The sequence below is a fragment of the Lepisma saccharinum genome, chromosome 23, assembly GCF_977018435.1.
Source record: "Lepisma saccharinum chromosome 23, izLepSacc3.1, whole genome shotgun sequence".
Classification (NCBI taxonomy): domain Eukaryota; kingdom Metazoa; phylum Arthropoda; class Insecta; order Zygentoma; family Lepismatidae; genus Lepisma; species Lepisma saccharinum.
The window spans coordinates 47,961,518-47,982,889 of record NC_139251.1 but is presented as its reverse complement, the minus strand read 5'-3'; the positions used below and the strand labels follow the sequence as shown (position 1 = coordinate 47,982,889).

Below are 21,372 nucleotides of genomic sequence, written 5' to 3'. Positions count from 1 at the left end.
ATATTCCAGATTGAAACTAATTTTAATTGTGTGCATGTCTTCTTCACAGTTGTGAAACCTAAACTGCGAAAATAAACGCAGAAATTATAGTCTATGGCTGTCGATTTTCATTGCACTCCATTTACCGTAAAAAAAAAATCATGGCCGTTAACCATCATGAAATATATATATTTTAAAAATATATTTTTGATACACACAACTGAAATTTATAACTATTATCTGTATTTTTGCACAACAGTGTTTTTCAAATTTAAATGAAAACAGATACTAAACGTTTAGTGGTAGAATATTGTAAATTCAAAGCAACCTCTAACAGGATGACCCCAAAGATATGATCCCTAGTTGCAAAAGATATGACGATTTGATAGCACTGCTAGCCTTCGTGGTGTAATGGCCAATGTAACGAGCAAGGAGTCAGAAGTTCCAGCTTCGAACCATGTTTAAGTCAGGTGCGTATCATTAAGTTTCCGCAATCACCTATTTAATCAGTTAATCAGTTTTCCTCATCGTCGCGTTTAACCTAAATGGTAAGAAAGCGACGTACAATAAATAACGTACAATGAAACAAGTAGAGGATAATCTGACAGCGACCATGATTAGCAAGTGAGCCTCTCCGATAATGTAATAGTTACTCTGGTTCGATCCCCGGGTGAAGTATATTACAAAGTGGTTCGGATCCCATTTTAAACTATGAGTTCGTGCCGTCTAGCCCATTGGAACAAAGAGTGGACTAGATGCACGCTTTGGGTTGCCAAACACATTGAGCGATCTTGCTTCCGAGGATTCTTTTTTCGAGTCCAGGCCTTAGCATGGTTATTCCATTTCACCATCTTCCCTGTCACTGCTATTAGCCGAAAGCAGCAGAAAAGCAACAAGAAAAAAGAAAATATAAATATAGTTTTGCTTGTCAGTAGAACAACAAGAGAAAGAGAGAGAGAGAGAGAGAGAGAGTAACGTATTTCTTTAACCAAGTTCTTCCGTCGCCACTGTCTTCTTGAAACCTGCTAAATGATTCGCCTCCTAATATATGCTGCGGGTGATTATCTGTTTTACACAAGCGAGTGAGTAATGGCCTTTCAGCTAACACATGCATTACTCCTCTCGCAGTGACGTCATATGAGTTTGAAACAACATGTAAGGGAAAAGCCAGTCATACATCAGAAAATGAAATTTCCTCACAGCTTTACATACTACATAATTATATGATATTAATATTGATATTAATGTTTCCACGATAGCACTGATTGAACAGAACGGAACGTACAGTTCAATCTTTTGTCAGTAGGAGATTTTATTGTATTATAATTGTATTCACCTTTTCATTATCCTTCAGAATATTTTCAATAACAGATTAGTAGAAAATATAATCATCGTTGCAAGAATGTGATGACTGAATAATAGGCGGTAAATTGTAATGTTCTCAGTGAATATATTAAATTTACTTCACACTTCATGCATATTTGTCACAACCATAATAGCACTCACTCCTCATGTATATAACACACAGGTTGATAATTTTTTGCGCAACAGTGAACATAAGTAGTAGGATTGTTTTCGCCTCTTTTTCTCCTTACAACTCCAGAATACTGCCATGGCTGCAGCTCTACAATAAGAATGGCTTTCACAATGTTTGGTTTCAAAACCATTACTATATTTGTTGTATTTTTGTTTAAATAGGTGAGACCTCAAGAAGCATTCATGGATATTTAAATTGCTATCGGAAAATCGTAGCACCATGTATACCTACCTACCTGTTTATGTCGTCGTAAATATTGAGTCATATCCAAAATGGCATTGCAAATACCTGTACGTATGACGTTATGAACACTCTAGACAACATACTAATATACATTAATACGTAACATAAAGTGAATCTTATTCTGAGAACTAACAAACCAAAATGTATTTTCATTCTGAACATAGTAACGTAACCACATCATTTTTTTTTCAACCTCAGGCATAGAAAGTTATGAAATTGTCACTATTGTTTTCCATCGTCTCTACGTTTATTTGAGTATTATTTCGAGTATATTTTATGCACAAATGTGCTAATCGGGACTGGACATACATTTTAAAGTTGGATCCGATCAATCCTCTGCATGTACTCGTATAGCCATGCACTGAAGAATGCAAGATACTGAAAATACTTGTCAGGATGGTCTCAAACTGCTGCCGATTTTCAGACACTGCTTGGCTGCTTTCTGTGTAGAATTTACTTTTAGAGAATTGCAACATTGGTTACTTCTGAATTTCTCTACAGCTTTCTTCCAATTTGTAAACACGTCTTCTCTTTTAGATACATTTTTAGCGAAAGCTCAATAGTAATAGCAATATGCAGAATCGGTCACTACACTGTAGTCTAACAAGTTAACTTTATTGCAACACTCATATCTAAACTTTCTTCCATTATTTGGTGGATATCCATTCAATTTTCGCAGATACGGACCTAATTTAATCGTTAGAGAAGTTCATGCTTTTGGATCACTGCTTCTATACAACTTTCAATGGATCACATTCCTTTGATACAGCATCCTTGTTCGCTAGGATTGAAGTGCAAAGAGTGCTCAAGGTCAATGGCGAATGAACCATCAGACATCGTCCAACTTGTTGGTCTATACTTTGACCTTATCAAGGCTGACAGTTAGATAATCTGGTTGTGTTTTATTTTTGTTTAATATAGCATAGTTACTCCTACAAGTTTCTTAGAATATATTTTCCAGCACTTACGAACACTATATAAGTAGTAACCTGTAATTCGAAGCAATATTAAGACCAAGGAAATGAAGGATAATTTTAAGGAACTGATGCTAAGTGACTGCACAATTGATTCTGACGCTCAACTACAAAACAACTTTGCATTACTCAATATTTTGTCTCACACCGCTTCGCAATAAGTCCACAGGAGATAAAAAAAATGACGCAAGCTTCTAGTCTTCACTACCTTCACACACTGAAGAAACAAAAGTTCAAAGCAACTTCAATCGCCTCGGACAAAGGAGAACATCTTTGGCACAATAGCCTGCATACAGTTATTTTTAAGCTATCGGTTATTTTCATGGATACTTCAGAGATTAATGATCTTTTCGGGACACTACATACTAATACTGCCAAATATGTCCATGTTGAATACACTTTAGGTGTTTTGTACGCATTTTGTATATTGTTGATCTCCAATTGATAGGGAGACAAATTTATGGTAAATAGAAACTGAGGAGAGCGGTAATAAAATGTTAGATCAGCGGTATATACCAGCGGTGGAAAAAAAAATTGGCACACGCTTTTTCATCATGAGAGGAAACAACATACAAAAGAGCTATAAATTGATAAACTACTTCATTTTTATATACTGTACACATACATAAGTACTTAGCTGTTCAACCAAAAAGAAAACATAAACACAAAATCACTTCATTTCTAAATTGCATATTTGGGGGAAGAAAGGAATGCAGCTTGACAGGGAGCGAAGTTTTCGAACTGAGATTATGTGCATGGGAAATCCTAATTTGCAGCGTCTTCCTGATGTGATCGAAAATAAAACGTTCTTCAAATGCAAGTGGTATGAAACTTTAGGCAAACGTTTTGTTACAAATCAACAGTTTGCGCGCACAACTTCGATTGCCGGTTTTTGCGTGTTTTGTACTTAATTTGATGATATTTCACGGTTATTTCGCGAAAAAGCGTTCATTTAGTAGAAAAGCACACATTTCGCATTACTTCGCGAATAAAACTAATGCATATTTCATCATTGGGGGTGTAGTTACGTGCAGAATGTTCAAAATTGCATCTTTTTTTCACATTTCGCGATTTCGCGCATCGCGAAAATTCAATGTCCCTACCAATTGATTATCCTTGCGCAGAAAATTAAGTATGCCTTGTAGCAATAAATGTGATTGCGCTATAGCAGATCATATATATATGCAAGTTCCATGTGAACTTTAGATTCCTGAAAATTTTAGGGGTTTATTGTAGCATTATCCTATGAATTTGCTTTGCGATTAGCCAAACGTGGCAGAAAAGCGAAGTAAAATATTTTGAATTTTGACGCCGAAGGGAGAACAGACAGACCTTTACAAATAGAGACGATACAGACGACGATACAGACATTTAAAACCCCAGACCTTCACTTGCTAGATGGGGTCACGATTTTCGATATCACCACAGGAGTTACTGAGTTTGAATGTCAGCCTAATATTCCTTGTACGAGTCTCTTCATCCATTCCATGGAATTATCGCCCGTCTTCACTTTCGCGCTTTAAAAAAAGTGACAAAAAAGCGACATGAGAATAACAATAACACCGGGACGAGACCGAAACTTCGCCAAGTCTTGAAATGTCTCGTCTTAATTACGTATTTTGTTCATATCTGATGTTGGTGCGGACGTCTCTTTTTTGCCATAGTCGAAGAATATAGGAAGTTAACGAATATCATCTTTTCCCTTGACTTATTTACATATGATTGTCTGAGGATCATGGGTACAAGAGCCTCCGCATATATTGATCCTAAGGTCATGAACTATGTGTGACATAACGAAGTTCATTGTGCGCGTGTATCCAAACCTATGCTCTTATTATAGACTTCAAATGCTCGATATTATCAGGGAAGTTAGCGTTTTGTTTATATATATACTGAGCCAGTAACCTTTGAATTTCTTTTCTGATATCTGCCTTCTATAAGCTTTTACTCTCGGAGTGAAAATCTGAGATTGAATCCGTCTGCATTCGAGAAAAGGCTTTTTGTTTCTTTCCTGGAACTATCCTAGAAAGTGTGCGATATCCTTCAGGTACGTCCATTTCAGACTTATATTCACATTCCTGTTAACATTTAAAATGTGGTGGAAAATTCTATTTGAATACATGATAAAATAAAATCCAAATTACAAAACATTTCGAAATACACCAGAAATTAGACGGATCTGATTTTTAATCCAGATTGCAACACATTGATGGACTTTTTATTTGAAAAGATCTTCAAACCTTTACAGATCAACTAGGTTGTTTTTGAAGTAGCTATATCACACGTTCCGTTCCAAGTTCTGAAATATAATTTGTACCTTTAAGTACCCTACTGTTTATCTCAAATGAGCTGTTACCAAATGCGATATTAATTTTCATTACATTAAATCCACTTCTTCACTAAACAAAAATGGTTCGATATTTGCAAATATAAATGCTTAAATGTAAACAAAGTTCTTGAACGTAGATACTCAATATTAGTTATTTGTAACGTTCGAGCATAAGCAAGCGTGTATGGGTAAATAAATAGTTCATAGTTGTGAAAGTAAAATTCCGTTGCATTGCTGTGAATAGTTTGGGTTTCACGAGTGGCATCTTGTGAACATTACACTTGTCCGTGCACAATAGCATTGTATAATTTACGATTTTATGTTCAATCCGAAACGTCATATCTTTCCTGGACGTTTCAGAGATCTGAAAACCATCCACGAAATGCTACGTGAATGATGTGTTCTAAGCTACTTCTTCAACAGATTCTTCAACTGTCGTTCAAAATTAGTATCATCTGAGATATGTAGTGGTGATACCGGCTTTGTTCCCTCTTAGGAGTGAAAATTTGCTCCTGCATAAGTCTGGTTGCATAAAGTTTCACGTAAGGAAACTTCCATCCTTCTTATGTAGCTTACGTAGTTTAAAACTACTTCTAAAATATGTTTTCCTTTCTTGCGACAAATGTTTCAGTGATCTATTTCGAATAAAACATCTGTTGATAAAAACAGAAATGTTGAACACCAATATTGCAATGATTTATGATAATTCAGTGGCTATCTTAAGTATTTCATTAATATATAATACGTTGTCTCCTGCGATCCTTGACGTATAATATGAACATCTATGTGCATTAGCATTTTGTAAAATGTAATATACTTCAAACAGGTGTAATAAATCAATATTTCTTTTTAGAAATTATTATACTCGATTATCCACTTTAATTACTTTCTGTTAGGTTTTTGCTATAATGTTATACTAGTGGATATATACAAGATGATTCAGTAATCGCGTGCTGAAGAGAAACAGGAAATGTGTGATGCACCACTGAGCAATTTTTAATACAATATTGTCACATTGTAAGTTCCTGAAGACACTTTCTCTTTAAATGATTGTAGAAAGATTATTAATGCTTCAGCAGGGTAAGAGAGAGATACCAAAGCCAAAATTATTAAGTAATAAACCAAGCTGGTTGCATTTTTGATATTCACTTTTCAGCACGGAACACTTCGAATGCGTTGTCTCCGCCTTTGGCTTTCTTGGGCTATTTCGTAATATCAGACTGCTCACAAGAGTAGTTTGAAAGTTAAGAAAATTAACTTGTTCACATTAATGTTGTTGTACTTCCCCATCGGTTCTGTTAAACAAACAAACGATTATATGTAAAAAAATGTAAAATATATATATATATATTTGTCTAAGCTTATTGTAATTTTTCCCCTTTATATTATTAAATGTAATGTAAGTAATTAGGTATGCGTTATAGCATAAGGAAAAATAACCCATAACCGTGTTATCAGTATGCAATCTGGAATGCTCTATTTTTGCATAACAGTATCAAATGGAATGAGCATTTCTGGGAGAAAAACTGAGATTGAGTTGTAATTTAGAACTTTTAATTCATATTAACATTATCTTTTAGTACTACTTTTCATACAATTTGGTAAATGTGACTGTTGTATTCCAGCGTATCCTTTGCATAATGAAAGATAAATGAAACGCGGGGAGTCATTAAACCATCTAGCATTTCCACTCTATTGTACGTATTACGTTATTGAAAGTTACATTAATTTTTTATAGCATTGCAGCCACAATGAATTTCTTGTTCAAAACCACAACCCTGTTTCATAATATAATTAATATTTCCCACCTCTCTTCAGGAAATAAATATGGATCAGTGCAACATCAGCGTGTTCAACGACCCTAAATTCAAGTACAATCTTCCAGACGAGTGGAAGAAGAAGGCTCAAGAAGAAGTGAACGAGAATCCAGAGACTGTCCTGGAAGAGCTTTCAGAATTCAGGAAGAAAGTCAAAGGTAAAAGTGAAATTTCTGCAACCACGGAAACTGATCCCATGTACCCATCCTATCATTTTGTTATTTTACGTCGCTTCTTCACTTACGGAAGTATTACAGAATAACGTATACGATACATAGGAAGGGAGTTTGGGATAAACAATTTGACTCAAAGTGGAACCCATGGAGAGAAGTTACGTACACGTAGATTTAACAATGTATTATACGATGTACCACATTTGCTAAAATGATAGTAACTCCTATAACAGAAACTAATTCTATTAACGTAACAGAATTTGAATAGATTGAAGTTATTGCGTCGTATTTTTTATACGCAAGCAATTAAAATCTAGAGACTGAATTAGGAAATAGCATTTATTCAACCAATTTAGTGCTTCATAAGTTCACATACTCTATTTTCTTTATATTTATCAGCATGGAACTTAATGCTATCAATTTGAAAATTTCAGAAGTAAAAACAAAGGGACGAAGAAAATTGCATACGGTCATTGTTTCGTTACTGGAGAAAGTGTATTTTTGAGAGTGCAGTTCGATCTGATTTTTGTTCTGTGGAAGGCCACGGAGGAGTGACAAACGAAAAAGTTATACAAAGAGTCTTCAAATTCCGTCGCACATTTCCTCCAGTGAAATCATTTTGAGTTGGTTTGGTTTCAGTTGATGTTTTAAGTCCACTTTGTGCACAGTAAGGCTAATCGGGACTGGACCTACAGTTTAAAGTGGAATTCGAACCACTATGTGCTTTCACCGGGTATCGAACCCGTGACCCCTCGATTACAAGGCGACGACGCTACCACTGCGCCATCGGGGAGGTCCCCCGATGAAATAAAAAGCAAATGCTTCAGAACATAAGAATGTTGAGGGAGTCACAAGGCCCATATTGCCTCCCTTGAAAAACGAACATTGCCATCGCTTGTGGACGTGCAATTTTGCTAGAAATATCTTATGACCGTCACTACATAGTGAAATACATTTCGAAGATTATAGCGTTTAGCTTATATGGATATACGAGAGGTTAATTTTTCTTCTAAAGTCCGACATTAGTTACGGCTTACCTTCATAACAGTGAATTCCTTCATAGCTCGTACAAATGCTCATCGCTTAAAATATCTTTGGAATCGTCATGCGTTCAGGAATGTAACAATTGTACTGCTGGAAGCCATAATGAAGCCTTATGTAATAACATCATGATTGCTCCAATTCATAAATGGTTCATTTGCTTCCGGTGAGCATCCTGAAGGTCTCAAGAATCTGGTCAACTTGGATTATCACCAAGTCAAGTTTTTACAAAAATTCTAATCCATGACGTCATTAATCAATTACTATGAAATATTCGAGTAGAGGGCGAGCTGAAGAAATAGAGATCTGTCCGCTGGATGGTTGTACGAGAAGAGAGGTGAAACTTAACATTACACCTATGGGAGTATTTTTTACTTGTTCTCTTCGAAATATCAAACTTCCGATAGTGTAGAAAAACATAAGAGCGGAAAGAGAACAGGCTCAAGCTTTTATTCACGGTTGGAAAAGTCAAAATGCCCGTTTAATTAGACGTAACTTTAAGTAAGGATGGGATCCTGTAAATACATATTCGCCACATTTTTCAAGATCGTATCTGGCTTAATAATCATTTTGAAAGACTGCTTCCACTTCCAACATGGGGAGATATGCATGCTCTCTTTTACCTCTGTAGTTTTTTCAATAGCAGTATACATTTCGACTTTATTGAAATAAATGCCCAACCGTTGCGAAACTATCCCTCCTAGCCTTAACGGATTTTTTGTTATTAAATCTGAAGCATTTTTGCAGGTTCTTAAAGAAGCACCAATCATATTCTTCTTCTCACTTTGAGGTATACTCTTATTGTAGTAGATTAGGATAGGATCTGAATATCTCATAAAACCTCAAATGAATTAAGTTAGAAGATTCGTATGTCTCATTTGATATACAAAAAATTAAGAATCATCTCAGGACATCATTCATTACATTACAAAGATATATCACAGGCAACCATGTCTTCTAGAAATAAATAAAGTGACGTCAGCAGAGGTGATTTTGGAAAATTGACAGTTGTACCAATATTTTGTTGACAAAAACTTTTCATTCTGTACGATTTTCTATTCATTTAACAGTTCATCGCCATATGGTGCTTGGTGCTATCGGTGAATAGCCATTCAATAATGGTGCAAAAGTAAGAAATGTACTCCGGAAAACAATAAAGCATTGATTAAAATAACTCTGAACTTGCCGTGGTGTACAAAGTCACAAATAGGATACAATACGAATATGGCCTAAAGAAAGTAAAGTATTGTCAGGAGTGGATTAACCTTGCGTAGTATACTGTAGAGACTATTGGAAGACAAATGTTTTGTGCGGAATTAAGTTTTCGAGCATAGTATTTCCAAAGCGTTAGTTACTTAGTAAGTTAATCCTATATTGGGGTAACTAAACAAACAACAGAACTTAAGTTGATATGGTTTGGTTTATTTTATTTCTCTTTTCTGCCACTTTAAGTTAATTGTAAAGATGATGATATGATAAAAGTTGAAGGGACATTCAAAGATCCTTTGGTCCAGTCTGGGATTTGAACATGGGACCACTGTTGTTGTATCGTACTGTGATAATCACGGGAACAAAGTTCATGAATGAAGATAGAACATACTATTTGTATGTATCAAAATATGTGGTAGTAGGGTGGTCCAAATTATTATAGCAAAAACTGAAGTAGATTGAAACGTTTCTCCACGTGCATTATATTTGTCCTCTAGAACTGTAAAACTTTAACTTGATTGATGCATATTTGGAGGTCGCCCAATTTTACATATTTTTCGTTCCTCTCAGGATAGATTACCAAACTATTGAGAAAAAATCAAAGTAATTCGAAACATTTTTCACAAATGATATTTTTGTCCTCTATTAGAGACTTGCCTGTGTTTGAAATTTTAACTTATTTGATGGATTCTTGGAGCTCGCACTATTATAAACATGTTTATTTTGGGGGGAATTATTTTGTCATCATCACCTGTAATATCTTCGCCAGCTGAATGCATTCGATGTTCAGAATATTGAAGCAAGAGACGATAAATTATTTACGGCATGCTCTAGTTGTTCAATAACAAAGAGATGATTATAAAGGAGTTCTGCTACTCTATCTTTTGATTTTTGAAGGAAGAATTGTAAATAATTCATTTCGAGCTACTGGTGAAGCTCACCATGCTATGTGAATGATTCAAGATATCTATGTACTGAAGATATTACGATTTCGGTATCCATTGCAGATAGCCCAAGAGAAACTAGGAAGATAACTGACTTGGCTTTGTGAGCTTGGTCTAAATCAAACAGTGCACTGAAATTTCTCTTGGAATTCGAGGTCTCTTAAATTATATCACATTTCTGACTTATACGAACGGTACCAATGGCTGGCTACCAAGACTTACGGAGCATTTTGCAGATATTTTTGGTTTCTTTCGGAACACCCGGTTCAACTTGCCTCATTGATGATCGCGTGACACAGAAACAAAGAACATTTCAGAATTTACAACGTCCAATATCTTCCATTCTATCACGACCTCTGCAGATCACAGATGAATTAGATAACTTGAAGTTAGCAAACCTTGTGACAGAAAGGACCTCTTTATTCTTTGATATATTTATGAGGGAAGCAAAAACAAAATCTGAAAACTTCCGGAAAAAAACATCCGAAGAAATGGACGGACGATCTCATTTTCAATTATTTTCAGCATAGGATCTCATTCATGAAAGTAGTGAACGGCACAGTAGAAGGAGGCATCGGCCTAATCCAAAATTATTACCAGACTATTAATATATGAAAAAAAGAAATTACAGTGCTTCTCTGTAAAGTAAACAATCACAATAACAAGTTTCCAATTCCTTCAAAAGCAAATTTAATGTCGTTGTTTTCTAAAAGAACAGCTCATAAACAAGAGATACATGAAACGTAATTAGATAGAGAGTGTAAATTGAGGCGGCCCCTAAATATTGTTTGGTTGAAGTAAAACGTGGAGTGTTTTTAATGACATGTCAAGGAATAGAAATATCCATGTGGAGAATGGAAACTCGTATATCTGGATTTGTGGACCAGCAGGGGCAATGGCGGCGCCCTGAAAAAAAATGATCGTAACGTATTTATTCTACATTTATGCCTTTAGACATAATGTCTATTATTGCCCATTTCAATATACTTAAATAGGGTCAATGATGCATTGTGTGTGGACAATCTCTCAAGGCAAATAACATTTTATCATTTCAAACATTTCCTTGATGAAACTAGGGTATTAGTATGACGTTGTGGATTAAAGTTCAAAAACTGAAATAACAGATATGGCAAAGAAACAGAGTGGAACAGGGGTCATCATGCGGGCAACATCTCAAAGGAATGTTCAGTTACATATTTATTTTTATCGCAAGAATTAGTAACACTAATAATTTATTGCTAGTTATCACCCAAATATACGTACATTGTAGGAAAGGTCAATTTTAAATAGCACTTCTCAAAGAAGAAAAATCTTCCGGGTATAAAATGCATCTTACAAAGTTTTGTTGCGGCTCGATATACATTATCACCCCATTGATTTCTAGGGGTGTCCGTCAAGGTCAAGTCATGCCTGCTGTGAATATTTAAGACATAAGTACACCACTTCGTCAACTGTGCTGTTGAAATCACGATTTGCCTCAACTACAGAGTTACTATTAATATTAAAAATTGACTCGAGAGATTCCTCTAAAATCTATAATATTTGTTTCTTATTCTACAAAAATGTACCCAAAATGTAGGAGAATAACTTCAAGTATTTGCTTGATTGAAAAAAGTTATTTTCCATCCACCAACTTGAAATGTATGTAATAATTTTAATGAAATGTAACACAAGCCCATCTGTTCTAAGGTATTTATATGCTACAAAGATTTAAGATTAAAAGCTCCATTTTCACAACTGTTACACAAGTGGAAATGCGTCCTTTTCTGCCAACAGACTTTCCTAAACTACACATTATACAGGGTGTCATATTAATGTCGCCCACGGACCACAGATTCGTATAGAGGACATCAATACAAACAACTTTTCTCAGTAACATTTTTCTCGTTGGTGCGTCGATTCGAAGCTACAGCCGTTCAAAAAAGACCGTTTTGCCGCCTGGATGCTGGCAACCCAACACAACATTTGATCGTATCTGTGACGTCATTTCCTGCGACGAAACAGCGCACGGCAGGATTGCAAGGATCACAAATTTTGTGAAAAATGGAAAAAAACCAACCACATTATTAGCTGTAAAACGAAGCGAGAAACGCATCCAGAAGACCGAACATCATAGCCTACCAACCAGAAGATCAGCAGTCATCTCAGAAGAAGGGGGAAGTGAACCAACGATATGAGAAATCGTAAAACTGTATTCAAAATGAAGTGTCAATATCGAATTTTGACTCAGCCCACATGTCAAATATCAACAACAATAAATTTTATTGGACTTTGAGATTGCATGTGGCTGTTTACGCTCAGCTATATGTCAAATAGACTATTTGCAAATCTCGTTGCAAGGTTTATATATACAGGTTTATGTCCAGATGCCTTGTGGTACTTTTGTGCTGATAACGGAAGTATCCAAGGTTCACGTTGTTACATTTCGGCTAAAACACGTACAACCACAGTAACAACGTAATGATGAATCAATAACGAATATACTACCCTGTTCACAGTTGCAAAGTATTACATGTGTATCCGGTGTACAGATAAACACAGTCGTCGGAGAGTTTGTATTACTACTACTTATATCCCTGTATTTTCAACCATTTACGCCACTTGCCTCATAATGCCCTGAATATATTCATTATACGGTGTTGCTTACCTTTGGAATTTTGAGTTCTTTCATTTCTATTTTGTCATCTGTTCAGTGTGTCACAGACAATTAGTATCAGAAGAACGAAGTGGATAGACTAAATTGTAGATACCAAATTGGTAACTAGATTTGCAAATACTTGACATGCAAGCTGAGAAAAAATGACCACTTCCACTTGAATTCTATTTTCGTTCTACCTTTTTTTCGTATCGTTTGTTTACTTCCTGTTAGGTTACAGAACGTGTTTTCTCGTTTTGTTTTACGGTACATAATGTGGCTGATGTAGGTATGTCATTTTTCACAGAATATGTGTGTTCGTGGCAACCTTGTAATGCATCGCTTCACGACGGGATATGACGTCTCAAATGCTATCAAATGTTGTGTTGGGTTGCCAGCATCCAGGCGGCAAAACGGGCTTTTTTGAACGACTGTAGCGCCGAAACGACACACCAACGAGAAAAATGTTACGGAGAAAATGTGTTTGTTTTGATGTCCTCTATACGTTTCCGTGTTCCGTGGGCGCCATTAAAATGACACCCTGTATATTGAAATTTAACTATTTTAACTGTTAATTTAGATTGTTGTGTTTTATGCCGTAAATCTAAGACCTAAGGTGTCTGTCAGTTTAGTTCCTTTCACATGAAGTATGTTTATTTTGGTTCGGAGAACAATTATATACATGGGGAGAGTGCGCGTAACAGAGGTAAAAATCTGTTTTGGGCTCATAATTTTGAAACGGCTTAATCTTTTCGAATGCAATACTGTCAGCTAGAGTACGAAATTAAACTAAATTCTGTTAAATTTAGGGCAACTATCGAAGTCACAATATTGAATATCTAACCCCCTCCTATTTAGCACAGTATAGGTACAACTACAATTTGTTTAGGGGGAGGGTCAAGTACCTGGCGTTGATTGGCGTTCCTAGAAACTTAAGTAGCGGGTTCAGAACAACCATAAAACTTGAATAGTAATGATAATTATTATGGTTATCTCCTTGTTCTTGTTCTTCTTCTCTTCTTCCTCGGGGTCCTTCAGCCATCTTCAAAAAAAAACCTTCTTATCTTGTGCCATTCACTTGAACTTCCATTAGCGTCTTCCCTCTTTTAGTAACCATCTCTGACATGTATTGTTCCCATTTTATTCGAGGAATTCTTTATCTCCTTCCTTTTGATCTCGCTTCCATTACTTGTTTCGGTTTTCTTTCTCCTACCATTCTCATGACATGGCCATACCACCACAATCCCTTCAATTGATTCAACTTGAAACTGTTCCCTGATTATAGTGTTCCTGATTCTTTCTCTATTCTGGTTTTCCCTACTACTCTTCTGAGGTATTTCATCTCTGTTGCTGTTAATCTACTTTTGTGCTTGTTTTGGATCGTTAAACGTTCTATGCCATAGAGCATTGTGGTTATACAAATCCTTAATTTAATATTATCCCGTATCTCCTTTTTTCCTACTATTTTATTATTTATTTGGTAATACATTTTATCTGCTTTTAGAACCTGTAATTTATTTCTATTTCTCCATCGCCTGTTATTATTTTTCTCAAATATTCATATCTATTAACTTCTTCTAGCTGTTCTCCTTCTCATTTTATTTCCAATCTCTCTTCATTTCCATGCTCTGATACATGCATTACTTTACTCTTCTCTGGGTTACCTATCATTTCTCTATCCTGTATTGAGCTGACCCATTATATTACTGTATGTTGTAGTTCATGTTTAGTTAATGTTATTAATGCTATATCATCAGCATACAGATATAATTGTATATAAACTAGTTTCAGCTTTCTATTCCCAGCCTTACATTCATTATTTGAGTTCTTCTACATTGTTTATGCATTTGATCCATTAGTTTTATAAACACTAAGGGACTGAGGGTATCTCCTTGTTAAACCCTTTGATCATGTTAAATTATTTTGATTTCTCACCTCCAATTTTCAATATTTCTTTAACTGTCATCTAGACACTTTGTATTATTCTCACTAGGTTTTGCGAGTCTTCTATTTTCTGTAATGCTGACCTTAGTTGTTGTCGTGGTACTGTATCGAAGCTCACTTTAAATCCAAAAAGGCTATAAATAGTTCATTTTCTCTCCTAAGGAATTTATCTATAACTTGTCCTAGCGTGAACATTTGATCTTGCGAATGTCTTCCTCTTCTGAAAGATGCTTGATCTTCTTCTAATTCCTCCTCTACTATATCTCATAGAATTCTTTCTAAGATTCTTCTGTATATTTTAGAGCTACTGAAGATAGACAGATTGCTCTATAATTTTCACATTTAACAGTACTACCCTTTATGTGGATTGGTATGATCACGTTTCTTTCCCAATCCTTGGGTATTTTAATTATCTTCCATGTTTCATTACAAATATTTCTTCTAACTGTTCCTTATCTTGGTACTGGATACTCAGCTCTCTCTCTCTCTCTCTCTCTCTCTCTCTCTCTCTCTCTCTCTCTCGCTCTCGCTCTCTCTTTTGTTCAACTCTTCCTTCACTTGCCTTTTAAATTTATTTTGCTTACATTCGGTCTTTTGTTCTCCTTTTTAATTTTTGTGTCCATTACTTTTTTATTTGTTTAGGTTCCTAAAATCTTGTTTTCATTATTAGTAATTTATGTTCGGTGCTTCATTTTGAACTTCTGTACGCTCTGATATCTTGTATTTTCTGTGCAAGTGAAAAAAATCTAATGCACTTCTTGCTCTTCTCCTTTCTGCTACTTATGTTATTTTATGTAGAAAAAAAATATTTCCCGTAAGTAAATTATTGTCTATACAATATTCAATCATTATTTATCCATTCCTTTTTTCCACTGTTTCTGCTGTATGCTTTCCCATACACTCGTTCCCTTTCACTGGTTCATTGCCAATTCTGGCATTCCAGTTTCCCATGATTATCACATGTCTCGCAAAGTCCTTAGTCTTATTCATAGTGTCCTGTAGGTTAACATAGAAGGGATCTTTCTCACATTCATTTGCGTCCTCTGTACGTGCACAGATCTGAATATGTGACGTCTTCTCCTCCATTTCCATATCTACTCTTAATATTCTTGATGCAACTGTTTCTTCGCACATTCTTCTTCAAATATTATACCTAAAGCAATTGCTTTCTTATATACTACAGAGAATATTAAGGTATATGCCTTATTCTTTTTGGTCTCGCTTATGCCTAAGATTTTGATATTGTTGTTTTTTCATTTCTTCTATTATCTCTCATTTTTTTACTGTCAGAGAGGTTATATTCCATTTTCCTTTTCTTGCCTTGTCGTTTCTATATGATCTGCCCGGCATCTACCTTATGTCTCCTCTGAATAAAATGAATTTCGATACCACGTTGGTTATTAGCCCTACGGTGATTCTAGCCGAATGAAGGGGCTGTATTCTTATGGCTATCAAGCCTGCCATTTGCTTCAACTCCGCCTGTGACTGTCTGGTTCTAGAGTTTTGGACTCATGTCCTCATCGACCCTAGGCCAGTACTGAAGAGGCTGCTGCCCCTCTTCAGGGATGTTTATCGACTTCCCAGTCTAGATCCACAGTGTTTATCGAAATCAGGGTCACTTCTAGAAAGATGTTTTCATCGAACACGCACTGAGGTCTTGGCAAGGGAGAGGTTCAACTTACCCTGGGTTGACCCTCGACTCCTTATTATTATCATGATTATTAGTATTATTATTATTAAATAATTATTCTGCACTATTATTTGCATCATACAACTTCTATTATTACGTAAATAACTAACTATCTAACCTCCTTAACTCCGAAGTTTGTTGGTTGCAGCAACACAAGCCTTCCATCTGTCTCTATCCTGAGTAACATCAATACAATCTTTTCCATCCTTACCGATTTCTTTTAGGCCCATCCCAGCGTTACCCCTTCATCTTCATCTTGGCCTTCCTACTGGTCTCTTACCATCAGGTTTCCCAACAAAAATTCTGTAAATTCTTCTTTCCTATCCAATTCGTGCCACAACAGCTGCCCACCTAGTTTTCTTCATCTTATTATTCTAATAATATCAGGAAATGAATACATATTATGTAGCTCTAAATTATGTTACCTCCTCCACTCACCTGACTCCTCATCTTTTTTAGGTCCAAATATTTTTCTAAGTATTTTCAAATACTCTTAACTTATGTTCCTCTTTCAATGTAAGGGGCCAAGTTCCACATCCACATAATACTACAGGCAAGCTTACTGTTTCCAATATTTTAGCTTTTGGTTTCTTATATATTATACGACAAAATAATAGTTTATGGAGAGAAAAGTAATACGCATTTCTTAAATTAAGTCAACTTTTATTTTCTCGTTAATGTCATTAACATTTGATAGTGTTACTTGTAAATACCTGAATTTGGAAACTGATTGAAACGAGTTGTTATCAATAATTAAATTTCTATAATTACGTAACACTTGGATTTGCCCTGTAAGCATATATTTAGTTTTCTCTTAACTAACGCACAAACCAATTTATTTAGATACTTTCAAAAATATGGTAGCATTATTGTAAATTGTATTTGCATTATTCCCCAGTAAGTCTACATCATCTGCATATGATAACAACTGAGTCAGACCCTTAATTTTAGTGCTTCGTTAGTTTCAATAACCATCCTAACAGTATATTGTAAGGAAGAAGTAAAGGGCAATAAAGATAATGCATCTCCTTGTTTTATCCCATCATGAATTAAAAATTTGTTAAATGTATTAATATCCATACATTATTATTATTATTATCATTATATTATTATTATAATCTTGGGGAGACTTTTGAACTCAATGCACCCGATGAGTGAATATCTAGCACTACTGTCTTTATATTATCTTTGACATTTTATGTAGTAAGTGGACTGAAATGGGAGGTTATTGAATTTTGTTATTAACTTTTAAACACTTTGTTCAAGAAAAAGCTTTAAAACCTACGACAAATTTTAGTCATATTGTTAATATTGTGTTACCCACCACATAAAACTTTTTTTTGGAAACTTATAAATTGTGAAACTTTTTCTCTGCTTTAAATGTTAGAATACGAAAACATAAACAGGTTACTGACTTTACTCTCAATTGTCGATTCAGCACATTTTTTACTTTCTTATTCTGTTAGAAAATTAAGTAATACAATTTGATTGTTTCGATTTGAGAATAAAAGTAACAAGCTTTTTAACATTTTTCAACTTGATTTGAAGACTCCCTTATGAAGCTCATGCCTGGATCTGTAATGGCGTAAATCAGCAAACACGAAACAAAATTCACCGACTTTGACCAAAGAAATATGTTCACATATTCATAAGTTAACCAATTGTACACCAACTCAGAATGTAAAATCGTAAGAAGTTACTAAAAAGTGAGCAAAGAAAACACACTGATAAATCAAGAGTTTAGATCAATGGTTCTCAACCTTCGTGATCCTGCGACTTTATCAATGTCCTTCTTTTTTTTAAGTCGATGCCCCGATCCGAACAAAATTACTTGTAAATAGCTTTCTGATATTTTAAACGATAAACGTTCAATGATATGTACCCTTGAAGTGTAATATTAATAAATATATTATGGCATAATCATAGTGAGCATTAGTTCCATTATGTCTAGGTTGTGGACAAAACGACTGGATCCAAGTATCTGGTGGTCAGTGTCATTAAATTAATTTGGTAGGTGCTGATTTTAATCGGAATGTTCTATTTAGGACACTGACAAATTTCGTATTACCACAGTCGAACTCGAACCCTAGGGAAAGACCATCTTTCCAGGTGATTGCCAGTTCGACATGCGACCTTGCGGCTCGACTCAAGAAATGCCCAACTTTTAAAATTCAAATTTTGAATCTGCAAGGGTGACAGTCACTTCTCAGTTGCTTTCATTCCTAACCAGCTCTGGCGAGAAAGGATTTCCTCTTATCGCTAGTGATTCCCGAACGAATGATCATCCAGGTGGTTACCAGCTTGGACTGCAAGTTTCAAAGCTTCATGAGAGAGAACCTCTCGCAGCACGGTATAATCGACACCAGTAATTAGTACGGTGGCTGAGAAACACTGGTTTAGATCACGAGAAACAAATTTTATATTGTGTTACAATTAAAAAAAGACACAATTCGGCTTTAAAGTGGGACAACTATAATGAGAAATCAAGAACTACCTACCAGAAAACGAAACATACAAATATAATGATAGTGATAGTAATAGCATAAAACGCATCATGTATTGAACACAAGAGCAATCAGTGGCTTCGATTTGGGAAGGGGCTGGATAGAAGATGACCCCTACATTTTACCCCCTCACTATAGTCTTTTCATGCTAAGCATTTTCCACAAAGATAAAGTATAATGTCGTTCCCCTCTTCCCCTACCCAGTTTTGGCACCCAAGCGCCGCTACTGGTAGGTATCATTTCAAATTTAAAACGATGAAGAGATAGATAAAAAAATTATTGTAGAAAATTGGTAGTATATGTCAGCAGCAAGAAAAAATTAAGTAATAGCTGTTCATTCAACATTCATTACAAAATCAAATAAATCTGGCAAATTGCAAGAAAAATAAAATGATCAAAATATTATACAAAGAATGAAAGTAGGTCCTCGTTTAGTTTTGCAATTTAGCCAGAGTAGAATGGCCTGCTTGTATTCCCGTGAGTCAGCAGACACCCGACACGTCCAGTGTTAGGTTACATCCGGTGATTTCACGACAGCCCTGTATGAGTCGATATCGCTGACTCAGCATAAAGTTGACGTACCTGTTGACCTTGAATACATCCGGTGAAGATCCTTGTGGCAATGTGGAAGAGGGAGGTTGTAATTGACCCTTGATGTTGTTGTTTGGTGTATGCTAACCCAAAAACGTGAATGTATGTGTGTGTGTGTGTGTGTGTGTGCGCGCGCGCGCGCGCGTGGAGGATATGCGCACGCATCCACCGCGAAACATGCAAGGGGATTAACTAATCTGATTTTAAGACGGCGTCAAATGTGCTGTACACCGAAAGCCTAGCGGCTAAGGTTGTTGCTCTGTAAACGAGGGTGTTGAGTGTTCGATGCCTGGTAGAGTCAGTGTAAAGTGTAAACATTGTTATGATTACCCTGCGTGAGCAAAAAGTGCACTTAAACCAAACAAGATGGCGGTGATTGGTAAGATTAGTGGTTAATGTTGCTGCCTTGTAATGAAGAGGTTTCGGGTTCGATTCTCTACGCAATGCAATCAACTGGGGTAATTGTTAATGTTCCAATTGTAGGTGTAGTTCGAGTCATAAAAAAGCCCCATTTTTGTGTAAAATGTCTTGTAATGAGCAACGACAGCTTAGTGGTTAATTTTGGTGAATGGAAGTTAAGATATCCGGGGTTCTATTCCTGTTTCTGATAAATTGCACAATGCTTCCGATCGCAAAATAAACTGTACATTTAGACCCGATTAGCCTATCTAAGCATAAAATGGAGTTGAAGCAAACTAGATGGCGGCCAGAATATCCAGTGGCGTACTTCAGAGGGGGAAAATAATTGGTATAGTTCAAATTGTAGGTGTAGTTCAAGTCCCGATGAGCTCATATTTGCATAAATTGTATTTTAATCAACAACGATAGCTTTGTGGTTAACGCTGGTGATTGGCAATTAAGAGGTTCCGGGGGGTTCGATTCCTGTATTTGACAAATTGCACACTGCTCCAGATCGCAATTTAAACTGTACATCCAGTAACGATTAGCCTATCCGAGCTTAAAATGGAGTTGAAACAAAGAAGATGGCGGGTATAAGGTTCGGTGGCGTACTTTGGAGAAATGAAATTATTGTGTAAATGGGCTTCGAAGTGACTAGACTAAAAAATACTAACAAAGAAGCCTTCTACTCTATTTCTTGCTTAAAGATAAATTTGGTTTCGCGGAAAGCTAACTGGTTAATGTTGTTATTCTGAAACAAAGAGATCGGGCAAACTGCAGATTATTGATTGATTGATTTGATTTTACTTCGCGTTTTGTGCCTCTTGGCTAATTTGCGAAGATGGAGATGAGTGATGAAATGATGAACTAGATGAATGAACATTCACAAACAACCAAGCCCGAGCAGGATTCGAACCCGGGACCCTTGGCGTCGCAGCGGCCACAGGGCACAGGGTCCGGCAAACTGCAGATTACACAGCTCTTCTAATTGTAACTGTATTTTTGGTTATGAATAGCCAATATGAATATAAAATGAAGTTGAAACAAGCAAGATGGCGACTAGTGTGTTCAGTGGCATACCCTGAAAGGAGTTCGATGGAGATGTATTTCGAAAAGGTTAAAGTCCAAAATAAAAAACAATAGTGTATCTAATTCTAGTTGTCAATGCATGCTAATCTGTGACCTCGCAATAGATTTGTCTCGAACGCTGGTGATTTGTAATGAAGAAGTGCCAGGTTCGTTTATTTCAACTCCATTTTATGCTCAGATAGGCTGAACCCAAAGTTTAAATTGCCATCAGAAGCATTAAGCACTATGTCAAAAGCAAGAATCGAACCTGGCACTTCTTCATTACAGATCACCA

General features: G+C 35.8%; 1 protein-coding gene across 1 annotated transcript in view; it reads left to right on the top strand.

Annotated features, from left to right (window-relative positions):
- The first annotated feature begins 4,660 nt into the window (after positions 1-4,660).
- Positions 4,661-21,372, top strand: part of LOC145977683 (alpha-tocopherol transfer protein-like) — a 57,566-nt gene continuing 40,854 nt past the window's right edge. Inside the window, exons 1-2 of the mRNA XM_083109898.1 lie at positions 4,661-4,780; positions 6,881-7,037. Of these exons, the coding sequence (XP_082966024.1) occupies positions 6,890-7,037 (148 nt within the window). The 5' untranslated portion in view covers positions 4,661-4,780; positions 6,881-6,889. The remainder of the gene's footprint in view (positions 4,781-6,880; positions 7,038-21,372) is intronic.